Below are 12,875 nucleotides of genomic sequence, written 5' to 3' on the forward strand. Positions count from 1 at the left end.
CATCTCTTTGGGACTCATAGTCAAGGTTACATATGAACAGGTACCAAATGCAAATTCAGCATTTGGAATCAACTCCAGATAATTTTTTCTTTTATGGAATGAAATAAGGAGGAACCAGGCCAGGCCCCACCCAGTCAATAAAGTCCAGTGTCTGGTTACTTCCACCTGTTGGGATTAATTAAGCTTCACTGCATAATTCAAGAATTATGGATCTGACTGTATTTTACACACTGGATCACAATTTGGTTAAACAAATCAATCCCCCTGTATTAGTAATAAAACATTGTGAATAATCTATTAACTATGACCAAATAAACACAGTAAACTAAACCATGCAGCAATTCATTCATTCATCCTTCATCCATTTTCTCCCGCTTATCCGTAATTCGGGTCGCGGGGGCAGCAGTTTAAGCAGGCCCCCGCCTTCGACTGCTGCCCAATCCTCACAGCACCGTCCTTTACGGTCCCTCCTGCAGGTGGGCTCACCACCTGCAGGAGGGACCGTATCACTGCAATCACTGACGTCGTGACTATCGTGACGTCGTGACTATCACTCCGACGTCACGGACCTTGAACAGCAGCCGAAGCAGCTAAATTCTTTTTTTTTTTTTTTAAATAGCATTAAAAGGATATTGCTTTTGAAAGGTTTAACTGCACAGTTTAACTTCTCCCTTCTTCTGCAACTAAACCGAGCAAAAAGTTCATGTCCGTGTATCCGCTTAGAGACACAAAAAATAAAAAAGAGAGCATTTAAACTTAAAAAAATAAAAAAAAGAATAATAAATAATAATAATCACATTCCTAAAATATTTCAGGGTCAGAACCATTGTGAAAAGGAAAGTGATGAATTGCATCCAATAAACTTGTGAAATATTGATCTCACAACAAACCATTTTCAGGACATGAGGTGCAGTGCTGTAATCAGCTTAACGGACAGAAACTCTATAGATTTTATACTGGTTTATCGATTTATTTTATTAAGAATGGTAAAATACTTTAGATATATTTCCAGTTGCTGGTGTAAAATGGCTGATGCTGTTTAGTGTTGAACAGAACAATTCCATCCCAAATCACTGTCCAAATAGCAGCTTTTCATTCTAGGTGTAAGTTTTGGCATGTAATAGTAAACCTATTGACAAGAATTTATTTATTTTTTTATTTTTTTGTTACAGTTACATAATTAATATTGTAAACTGATATTAAATATACCCTTGGCTGTTATTTTAGTTGAGTTATATTAAATGTTATTTAATTCTACATTCTTCATTTACCTCGACATAAACATGGGAGGCCGTGTGCACATGAGCAACACAAACCCTACACAAACACTTCACCTTACATTGTGAATTTGTTCAAAGACCCACAACTTCAGTTAAACAAACCCTGAAAAAGATCAATATATTTTAAAGGTTTTATATTTTTTAAATACATAAAATAAATGTCTTCCTTTCTGTGCTGTAGATAAACCGAGGCACATCAAAAGCTCCAATGATGTTAAAAACATTGTCTCTAGAAACGACAGAAAACTGAGTCGATGTTCTCAGTGCAAGAAGTCAAGAAAAAGTGCAACATGACATCTAAGTTCTAACATGGTTTTATCACATGACTGACTGCAGTCCTGCACAGCAGCTTTAGCTACCAAGAGCTCAACCATACTGGAGGACACTGTGAGAGAAACAGGATGGATCAAACCAGGATTATGGTTTATTCTTCACTGTTACAGCTGTGAGCTGCTGATGCTTTCAGCAGGTTCTTACATGGTTGTTTTTCAACTCCATCCAGAATTCGCTCAATCACATCCTCCAGCTCCACTTCACTGACAGACTCCAAAACCTCCACCAGATATTTGCTGGCTTCACTGTAAAGAACATCAGATTATACAGTCATGTGAAAAGAAAGTACACCCTCTTTGAGTTCCACAGTTTTGTGTATTAGGACATACAGAATGCAGAAACTATGTCTCACAGTCCAGACTGCAACTCGTCTGAAATGCTCTGGCAGGACCATAAGATAGCTGTGCAGAAATAAATATCTGCAAACCTCAATAAACTGAAGCAAAGCTGTAAAGCAGATTGAGTTCAAATTCCTCCACAGTGATGTGAGACTGAGAAAGTTCTCCAGAACAGTTTATAGCTGCTGAAGGAGCTTCTACAAAATACTGATTTATTTAAAATAAATAATGAGATGGTGTATTATGGCTCGTGTTTCTGTTCCTCTGAGGTATTATTTATCTCATTTTAGACCTGATAAGGAACAAATCATTTCATTATGCTGATACATAAAACCCCAGACTTCACTTTCTTTTTCACACGACGGTAGATTTATTTCAGTGTAATAAACTCTATATATAAGGCAGGAGTGTGGGACAGTGATGAGAACAGATTCTACACTGTAATAAAGATAAAAACAGCCTCACGCAGAAACACAAACTACAGTCGCACAACACTGTGTTACCGCTGCTTCTTCTTCTGCCTGCCTGCCTGTCTGCCTGTCTGTCTGTCTGTCTGTCTGCCTGCCTGCCTGTCTGTCTGTCTGCCTGTCTGTCTGTCTGCCGGTCTGTCTGTCTGTCTGCCTGCCTGCCTGTCTGTCTGCCTGTCTGTCTGCCTGTCTGTCTGCCTGCCTGCCTGTCTGTCCATTTTCCATCCACTGGCACCAAACGTCCACTTACGCATCTGTGTTCATCACTTCCTGTAAAATAAAAAAAATATGTCCACAATGTGTTTCAAAATAAAAGGAAACACATTAAAAGTGCAGTTAAAAATAATCATGTTATAATTCGCTGAAAAAAAAATCTGAACAAATTAATAAATAGACAACAAATTACTTGGATCTCTAAATCTCAGAGTGAAACAAACAAGTCTATTAATTTTGTTCATTTGAGCAAAATGAACTTTAAAATTTTTAATTGCTAAACAAATTCCACCAACAATTAAAAACAAACTTACACTTATAAAGAACATATTCTTCATTTTTGTCACCACATTATGTGTGTAACCCTAACCCTAACCCTGCTCTAAGACAATGTTCATTGTTAAAAGCACAATTCAAATAAACTAACCCTAACCCTAAATTAAATTATTGATGAATTTGACATGTTAAGTATGCACATTGCTTACAAACAAACTTCATTTGCTAGTCACATTTTAGTTCCCCCTCAGATCACAAACCCTGACAAGCCCTACTTATTCAAGTCTGGGTAAAGAGCTTGCAATCTGGCAGAAAGCAGCATCTTGGGAGCAGAGTCCTTATTAAATATTGATGATCCCTAGCAAAGCACATTTAGCCAAACAAGCACTTTGAGTCCTGGGAAGAAGCGTAGCAGGCAATTCCTCTGCAAAGACGAGTCATCCAATTTTCAAGCATATCAGGAGGATCACAATGATGCCATTACAGCATATTGTAAAATCTTTGAGTACAGAATGCCACATTTACTGCCACATTTTCAGCATGAGGTGACAGCTGCCTCTACAAGTATTCAAAAGACCAGAAACATGTGCCGGCAATTACACACATCTGTAATGTTTGTGGCAAAAGATGTATTTATTTACCAACATATACACAAATAAATCCTACCCACTTACATTTATTATTTTCTACCGAACTCAACCTAATATTTATATTTTGTATTTTAGCTTTTGTTGTTTTATTTGTCCATTATAAAGCATATTTTTAAATAAAACTCTTGTACATTCACTTTTTTGTATTTTTACTACAAAATTATCAGGATGAGATGTTCGTTGGGAGTGATGACGATGGACAGGATTAGAAATGAGTTTATTAGAGGGACAGCGCATGTAGGACGTTTTGGAGACAAGGTGAGGGAGGTGAGATTGAGATGGTTTGGACATGTGCAGAGGAGGGACATGGGGTATATCAGTAGGAGAATGCTGAGGATGGAGCCACCAGGAAGGAGGAAAAGAGGAAGATCAAGGAGGAGGTTTATGGATGTGGTGAGTGAAGACATGCAGGTAGATCGTTTAAAAGAGGCAGATGTAGAGGACAGGGGGAATGGAGACGGGTGATCCGCTGTGGTGCCCCCTAATGGGAGAAGTCGGAAGAAGAAGACTACATAATTATAAGGGCCAAGACAATTCACAATTACTTTACAATATAACTGCTTTTTTTTATATTCATTATTTTGCAAATAAAAATTATTGTGAAGAAATATATATTTTAAAAAATCTAAAAAATTTTCATCAGTATTTCTGTCTTTGCATTGAATTGTGTGATGTGAGAAGGTCAAAGTTTTGAACAGAGGATTTTACTATTTGTATTTCAAATATATATTTATATTTCAAAATGTACACACAAACCAATGAAATGCAACATGCAAAACTATATTTTGGGACTTCAGCAGCCAAAATCCTACAATTAAAACCAAGAAGTTTTAAACTTTTCATCTCTGATATTTTGCACCACTGAAAAGGCACTGCACCAATTTCAGAATTAAAAAAAACGGCATAGTCGGTCCCTGTGCTGTTCGCCACTTGTTGTTGAATTGCTGAATAATTTTTCAGTTGATTAATTGTGTCAGAATATGTGCCTACAATCAAAACTCTAAACATCATCAAAAACACAAAACACACCTTGAAGTATTTCTCTTTTAAAACCTTGTAGATCGCAGCACAAGTTTCAGGAACAAATTGCCGAATTGTTGAAACACCAACTCTGAAGTGGTGAGAAAGATTCCTCATGCTTTCACCTGAAAATATGAAAAAGCACATCTTTATCTCCACTGCATGGATCAAAACCTTTCCAATGTCAAATAAAACATTTCTACGCTTTTATACAGCTGACACACATATACAAGTATATACTGTATTTAATTATAAATAAATATCATACACTTTCTCTGAGTTCAACGTTTTTCTTTTCATAATCAGAGCAGTTTTAAGATTTATACAAACCTGAAAAAAGGTAATAATGCTGATGTGTGAGTAGTAATAAACAGCCTGCCTGTAGCCAAGAAGTGTAGAGTGATCACCAAACGTTCCTCCACTGAGATGGAATCTCTGTAGTTTGTATTTTGCCTCTGGATGAGTGGAGTGAGAAGTTCCTTCAACATGTGGAACTGAACTGGAAAAAACAGATTGAAGTGTTTAAAATCAGAGGTTTTTGGTGTCTCTGGATCCTCACACAGGTTCGGAAAAGCCCCTTGTGTCTGTCGCTGCAAGATCCACGATTTCACCCATTTAGTGCGGTTTCTCCTTATCCGCTTCTTCTTCTTTTCATCCACAAGAAGAAGGCCAAGGGCTGACAGCGCCAGTGCCACCTGTAACTTAGCAGACATGACTGGAAAAAGCTACAGGAAGCCGTTAGAAATGATCGCGGCAGGTGGAAACGCTGCTTACTATATATCTCTATATATCTATATACAGAATACTACAGAATACAGAATTCTGCCCCCTGCTGGTATGGAAGAGTTCTGTTCTTCCCTGTGGATTCTACTTGAAATATTTTTGCCCCAACGCAGGAGATGCGATGCCTTGGTGTCGGTTTGCTGTGTCCCTACTTCTGTATAACCTCATACCCTTATTTATTACACTGCCACTCGTAAATAAGCTATCTCTGCACTTTTGGTTAGATGATAACTGCATTTGTACATGTACCCTGCACAATGACAAAGTTGAATTTAATCTAATCTAATCTAAACCTCAGCAGATATATACAGAGCTCAACACACCTCTACAGATCCTCAGTAAAACTCAGCAGATATGAACAGAGCTCAACACACTTCTACAGATCCTCAGTAAACCTCAGCAGATATGAACAGAACTCAACATACCTCTACAGATCCTCAGTAAACCTCAGCAGATATGAACAGAGCTCAACACACCTCTACAGATCCTCAGTAAACCTCAGCAGATATGAACAGAGCTCAACACACCTCTACAGATCCTCAGTAAATCCTCTGGAAAATGTCTGTAGAAATATATAGTGGTTTCCTGAAATCTTTTGAAGTCTCTCGATGTTTGCTGACATCCGTTGAGGTTTTCTGAGGTCTGTAGAGGTTCACCGAAACACACACACACACACACACACACACGCACATACGCCTTGGCCCCGCCCACAGCGTGGTATCTGCATGATGTCATGTGGGTGGAGCCGCAGCTTCGTGTTCCAGCTCAGGGCCGAGGTTCGGTTTATTGTTCTCGGTTTCAGGAGGAAAATATCCCGCGGTGTAAGATTCTAAACATGACGCACATTCCGGGTCAGCCCGTTACTGCGGTGGTGGTGAGTCCGGTTCGGTTCGGTTCTGAATTTTTGAAAGTTTTCGGCTCGTCTCCACTCCGAACGCTGGGTTTGTTATGCGGGCAGTGAACTTCCTTATTTCCAAACCAAAGTCGTGTAAAATCCGCGAAAGAGTCTTTTTTAGTGTGAATCTGATTTTCGGATGAGTTTCTTCTGGTTCACATCTCAGTAGATCTTCGTGTAATCGAACTAGTTATTGTGATTAAAGTTCACACCCTCCTGCAGCTCGCAGTGTTTACCGAATTACTGCACTAAAGAGGAGGGAAGTATAGTGAATATAGCAGTCATATGTGGCATAGTCAGATAAATCCCACCAGTTTGGTAGATCACTAAGACCCTCTCAGTGTTTCATGCTCCAGCTTTGTGGTCTGATGGTCTCAGTAACTCAGAAGGTCTGAATGCAGGAGGAAGTTAAAGGTTTTTTTTCTCTGAAACCACTGATTCCCAGGTAAATTCTAGGCGTGGTTTTTAAATGTGGCAGGTATTGTGTGTGTGTGTGTGTGTGTGTGTCCATGTGTCCATATAAGGACAAGCCACAGGCAGCTCTCAGGTTTGTGTGATTGTGTTGCAGTCCAGCTGGTAAAGAATTTTGTTTTCTGTGTCTTTCAGCAACGGATTGAGATTCATAAATTGCGTGATGGGGATCATTTAATATTGGGTTTTAGCATTGGAGGGGGAATTGATCAAGATCCCAGTCAGAATCCATTCTCAGAGGACAAGACAGACAAGGTAAGTTTCTCATTTGCCTTGAACGTGGTTTGAGTGATCGCACTCACTGCAGCATGCTCACGTGTGTTCAGCTTTTCGTCACAATCCTATTGTCTGATTTTCAATTAGGGAATTTATGTCACAAGAGTATCGAAAGGAGGACCAGCAGAAGTTGCAGGTCTCATGATGGGGGATAAAATAATGCAGGTAAGAATATTGTATATATTTGTAGTGTGTACTTTCAGTTAGTTTCACCTTAGGGTTTAGAGCAGTGTGTCATAAAAACATTTAGTATCATCAAAATGTGTTTTCTGAGTTTAAATGATCATTCACAAAAGTAATAGTGCTATAGATCAGTATAACCTGATTATTAAAGATGTACATGTAGCCATCAATCCTGCCTCTCTTTCCATTGGAAAACAGATCCTTGCTTTCTGCTCTGTAATCGTATCTTAGTATTGTTAGTACATTATATCTCGGTGGAAAGTTATCAAAAGTGTGTCATTTCTGTGGTATTTTTATGTTCAGTTGTGCTGTAAACCAGTGGTCCCCAACCTATTTTGCACCACGGACTGGTTTAAAGTGGGACGATATTTTCACGGACCAGTCTTTAACGTGTGGTGGATAAATACAACAAAATAAAATGATATAAATGATAAAAACAACAAATTAAAATGATACAACCATAAAAACTGGTATTTTCTAAATCTCATAATAATCGTGAATCCACTGTGGTGGTGTTTGATAATTTTTCTTTCTTGGGGGTTTGAATTTAGCATTAATGTATTATGTGCTAGCGGCCGGAGCTCCTTTAAGAAGGTAGTGGATGGAGGTAAGACGTGTGACCGGAGCTCCTTTAAAAAGGTAGTGGATGGAGGTAAGTCATGTGACCGGAGCTCCTTTAAGAAGGTAGTGGATGGAGGTAAGACGTGTGACCGGAGCTCCTTTAAAAAGGTAGTGGATGGAGGTAAGTCATGTGACCGGAGCTCCTTTAAGAAGGTAGTGGATGGAGCAAAGACATGTGACCCGAGCTCCTTTAAAAAGGTAGTGGATGGAGGTAAGACGTGTGACCGGAGCTCCTTTAAGACTGTAGTGGATGGAGGTAAGACGTGTGACCGGAGCACCTTTAAGAAGGTAGTGGATGGAGGTAAATCATGTGAGCGAGGCATCATGACCTGCATCAAGAGTCATAGACACATGTGGAGGAGAGAATCTGGGAATTTTCCACAATAAAACATTGTTCAGAATCAGATAATAAATAAAACGGAAATAATATGTTATTTATTCTTTCTGTGCGACCCCTCGGTACCAATTAACCCACGGACTGGTGCCGGTCCATGGCCCAGGGGTTGGGGACCACTGATTTAAGCCACACTGTCTGCCTAAAAGTGAACTTCAGTATGAAGTGTCAACAAACCAACCAATAAATAAATAAATAAATAATATATTGCATGAAGTTGTTTGAATTGGTCTGACCTTCTGAAGAGGTGCATTAATATTTTGTACAATTCCATGTGTAAAATTATAAATATGTCCATTGTTTTGTTGTTGTAATTTCTAAAATGTGTACGTGTACATAAACAGGTGAATGGTTGGGATATGACCATGGTGACCCACGACCAAGCACGAAAACGACTAACAAAAAAGAATGAAGATATCGTCCGCTTACTGGTGACAAGAAAATCTCTGGAGGATGCAGTCAGACAGTCCATCATGCAACACTAAGAGAACTCTGAAACACTTTTATTAGTGCGATTACTTGTACACAGTATGTAACTTTTTCATAGAAGTCAAGCCAAAGAGCAAAAAAAGATGTCATATTTAAGTAGCATCTCAAACTTACTGTTTTTTTTCCAGACAGATTGAGTCTACAAAATGTTTCAGCTTCAAATCTACACTGAGATTATAATTTAGTAATATTTCTATTACACTGGTATGTCTCTAATGCACTATTCTCATTCATTCCTTTGGGTTGTTCACACACTACATAATTCTCGCTGCGGCAATAAAAATAAGTTCATGGGTCTATTCTATTTTTCTGTCTCCATTTTTTGTTCATAGATTAAAATGGCTACACGTGGGTTATATCAGTAATTCATTTCAGTTGTATTTTTATGACCTGAAATGGTTCTGCACAAAGGAGCATGTTTATTATATGCAATTACTTTCAAAAGACCACTAATATTTTCTGTTGATTTGTTGTAGGATGCTGTAAACCTCTACACATGTTTGTCTACTTATCTGTGTGTTTGAGACTCATTTTGTCTGTGGAATATAAAAGTTTCGTACTTCCAATTATGCTGTGGTACACAAGACCAATAACTTTGTATTTTCCATGTATTGTCTGTATTTGAAAGAAGACACAATGGCCTTATCAATTTCACATTATAAGAAAACCTTGTATTTAGTGACTATTAATTTGCTATTTTCAGGAATTATGACACTGTCTTGTTAATTGAATTGCTCAATCAAAGACAACTGTTTTCCACTTTGAATAAATAAGTGAATCCTCTATGTGTGTTTGTGTGTGTGTGTGTGTGTGTGTGTGTGTGTGTGTGTGTGTGTGTGTTGTTTTTACCTATTTCATGAGCTCCCTTTTTAGTGTGATTTCACATTGACCACTGTTTAATTAGTACATGTATTTGTAGTATAATATTTCAGGAATATGAAAATGTCTTTATCAGGAGTGTGTGTGTGTGTGTGTGTGTGTGAGAGAGAGAGAGAGAGAGATTAATAATCAGGTGACATTTTAAAGCATAAAATCTCTTTTCTGACATTTTTGCTGTTTGTGATAATTTTCATCGGTACTGATTTGAATTTTTTACCATTTAATTGATCCTATTGGCATTTAACTTTTATTGTATGCATGTAAGCAGTTTTGGTACTTCTTTGTGTAATTATTACAAAAATAGTTTTTTTTGAGAGAAAACAATGCATGTGTCAATATTACACAATGGTTTGCAGATTAGTCTTTGAAAGCAGTCATCATGGAATGTCAGTGAACATTCATTTGAATAAGTTTGGAAAGCAATTCATAATCTGTAATTAAACACTTTATAACTGTAAAATGGTATTTATAATTTGTTGAGAAAAATGTTGAGACCACTTTTTTTATTTTTTATCAGAATCAGTTCTTTTAGCCATGATTCCTACCTAGTGTTAGAGAACCTCTGGAAAATCCTTGGCGACAAAGTTATGGCCAAGAAACCCACTACAGTCACCGAACTGTGGAGGAGACTGGAAGAAGAGTGGACCAAAATCACACCAGAGCAGTGTGAGAGACTCGTGCTGTCCTGTGGCTGCAGATGTGCTGAAGTCATTCAGAGCAGAGGCCTGGACACTTCCTACTAATTACTGACTGTTGTTACCTTCAGAAAATTTTGTTGTGATCTTTTTCTATGCTACAGTCATTGTTGTTCTCTAATTTTGATCAGTGTGTTTTCTGCAAAGTAATTTTTTTAAATGCCTTAGTTATTTTGTGGAGGTGTTCTGGTAGCATGGTATAGACAGGACAAAAACTCCTTCAACTGTTGAGCAGTGAAGATCACATTATTTCAGAATTGTTCAATTGTTTATAAATTGTTCTCTAATTTTGATTGCCAGTGTGTGTAAATATATATATATATATATATATATATATATATATATATATATATATATATATATATATATATATATATATATATATATATATACATACATAGACACACAGACACACACACACACACACACAAACCCGATTCCAAAAAAGTTGGGACACTTACAAATTGTAAATAAAAACAGAATGAATGATGTGGAAGTTTTAAATTTCAATATTTTATTCAGAACACCACATATCAAGTGTTTAAACTGAGAAAATGTGTCATTTTAAGGGGAAAATAAGTTGATTTTAAATTCCATGGCATCAACACATCTCAAAAAAGTTGGGACAAGGCCATGTTTACCACTGTGTGGCGTCCACTCTTCTTTTATAACAGTCTGCAAACGTCTGGGGACTGAGGAGACAAGTTGCTCAAGTTTAGAAATAGGAATGTTCTCCCATTCTTATCTAATACAGGCTTCTAGTTGCTCAACTGTCTCAGGTCTTCTTTGTAGCATCTTCCTCTTTATGATGCACCAAATGTTTTCTATGGGTGAAAGATCTGGACTGCAGGCTGCCATGTCAGTACCCGGATCCTTCTTCTACACAGCCATGATGTTGTAATTGATGCAGTGTGTAGTCTGGCATTGTCATGTTGAAAAATGCAAGGTCTTCCCTGAAAGAGACGACGTCTGGATGGGAGCATATGTTGTTCTAGAACTTGGATATACCTTTCAGCATTGATGGGCAAGGAAACTGTAGGAAACCCAAATAAGCAAAGTCCAACACACAGGGTGTTGGTGGGATTCAAAGCCCCAACTCTGAGGTGAGAGGCAACTATCTGTTAGGAAGGTGAGTCTAAAGATGTGGATGTCAAATCAAGTTTATTTATTTTGCGCTTTTCACAACAGACATTGTTACAAAGCAGCTTTAAAGAATTTAAGAGTTGAAGGTGAATGATGTGTGTTGATCCCTAATGAGCAGCCATGGAGACTGTGGTGAAGGAAAAACTCCCCTAGATGTTATGAGGAAGAAACCTTAAGAGGAACCAGACTCAAAAGGGGAACCCATCCTCATTTGGGTGATATCAAGAGTGTGATTATAAGTATTTTAAACAACACAGAACCATGTGGATTTGGAAGCTAAATCAGTGGGTTAGGATTAGGGGGACTTTAGTAGTTAGGGAGGTGGGTTTTCATGGCAGTGCAGAAGATTTACATAACTTACTCCTCATGCACTATTCATCATTTAATAAAACGTGTGCAAACCATTAATATCCATATATATTAACATTCATATGTTTTTTTTTTTGTTTGTTTGGAAACTTTTGATGTAATAAATCTTCCTTGGTTGGATAAATTGTGGAAATGTCTCTACCTGCTGAAAAGGTAATTGAACTGAAAAACCTTGCAAATGTTGGAGGACATTGGTTGTGGACATTATGCTCTTCTGACTGATTTCTTGAAGGAACATCTACACATTCACTGGTGGTCTAATCCAGGCTTTGATTACTTTCTTAGGAGCATTTTCCAGGTAATTAGGGTATTTAATTAATCATTCATCCTTATTGATTTAACTTAATGAAAAGGTAATGATACTGCACTCTCTGGGGCACTAGGTGGTGATGTTACAACAAAGATCAGAAGAACTGAGGCAGAACCTATTCCAGAGACCGTGATTAAAGCTGGGATTGAAACAGAGGTTGGCACAAGAATATACACTGCCCGTCCAAAAAAAAGGTCACCAACTGGATTTAACTAAGCAAAGATTCCCATTGGATAATTACTGCATGAATGTTTATGCATGAATGTTTATGTTTCAGCTGTTATTTAACCTTAACTGATGCAGTGAGTATGGGAAAAAATGTTAATCTCTTTAAGAAGGGGTAACTTATTGGCATGCAAGATAAAACAAACTGCTGAAACTACTAAAATGTAGTTAAGAACTGACCAACACATTTAAAAACTGGAAGGGGAGTGGGGAATTCATCATCGAGGAAAAAATCTCAAATAATCATGATCAGCGATCAATTAAACATTTGGTGAAATCAAATCATAAAAAACAACAACAGTAGCAATAGCAAAACAATAGTAGACCTAGCACTTAGGGCCACCAAGGAAACGGCTAAGGCCGTGGGTGTCAGCCCAGTTGAGCACTTCCGGCATTGCCGCCTCAATCACATAGGAAACGCCCCCTCCCAACCAGCTGCATGGATATGGCGTCTATATATATAATAAGGATGCCAGAATCCTCCAGACAGTGCCAGATTGCCTTTAGGCTTGCCCTGATCACTCTCCAGCGTATCTCTGTTTTGTTTGTCTTTTTGTTTCTGACC

At 37.9% G+C, this 12,875-nt stretch overlaps 1 protein-coding gene and 1 long non-coding RNA gene across 3 annotated transcripts; one reads left to right on the plus strand and one right to left on the minus strand.

Annotated features, from left to right (window-relative positions):
• Nucleotides 1-861: 861 nt before the first annotated feature.
• On the minus strand, nt 862-2,825 carry LOC310736205. 2 transcript variants are annotated; one of them, XR_014536487.1, is made up of 3 exons: nt 1,758-2,825; nt 1,590-1,665; nt 862-1,509 (listed from the first exon to the last, which is right to left on the minus strand). It is a non-coding gene; the product is annotated as an uncharacterized lncRNA (long non-coding RNA). The 2 variants fall into 2 exon arrangements; XR_014536488.1 differs by having other exon boundaries at nt 862-1,665; nt 1,758-1,858; nt 1,943-2,546.
• Nucleotides 2,826-6,073: 3,248 nt separating this feature from the next.
• On the plus strand, nt 6,074-9,472 carry tax1bp3 (Tax1 (human T-cell leukemia virus type I) binding protein 3). Its single transcript, XM_083557947.1, has 4 exons — nt 6,074-6,234; nt 6,862-6,981; nt 7,090-7,167; nt 8,545-9,472. Exons 1-4 carry the CDS (start codon nt 6,094-6,096, stop codon nt 8,683-8,685), a joined length of 480 nt encoding a protein of 159 aa, XP_083414073.1. The 5' UTR covers nt 6,074-6,093; the 3' UTR covers nt 8,686-9,472.
• Nucleotides 9,473-12,875: the final 3,403 nt, after the last annotated feature.

Source organism: Silurus aristotelis, assembly GCF_946808225.1.
Source record: "Silurus aristotelis genome assembly, chromosome: 13".
Classification (NCBI taxonomy): domain Eukaryota; kingdom Metazoa; phylum Chordata; class Actinopteri; order Siluriformes; family Siluridae; genus Silurus; species Silurus aristotelis.

Excerpts from the sequence above, each read along its gene's own strand:
- tax1bp3 (XM_083557947.1), top strand. The coding sequence starts at position 6,094 with ATGTGGGTGGAGCCGCAGCTTCGTGTTCCAGCTCAGGGCCGAGGTTCG. Across the intron at positions 6,235-6,861 it reads AGCCCGTTACTGCGGTGGTG|CAACGGATTGAGATTCATAA; the intron begins GTGAGTCCGGTT and ends TGTGTCTTTCAG. Across the intron at positions 6,982-7,089 it reads CAGAGGACAAGACAGACAAG|GGAATTTATGTCACAAGAGT; the intron begins GTAAGTTTCTCA and ends ATTTTCAATTAG.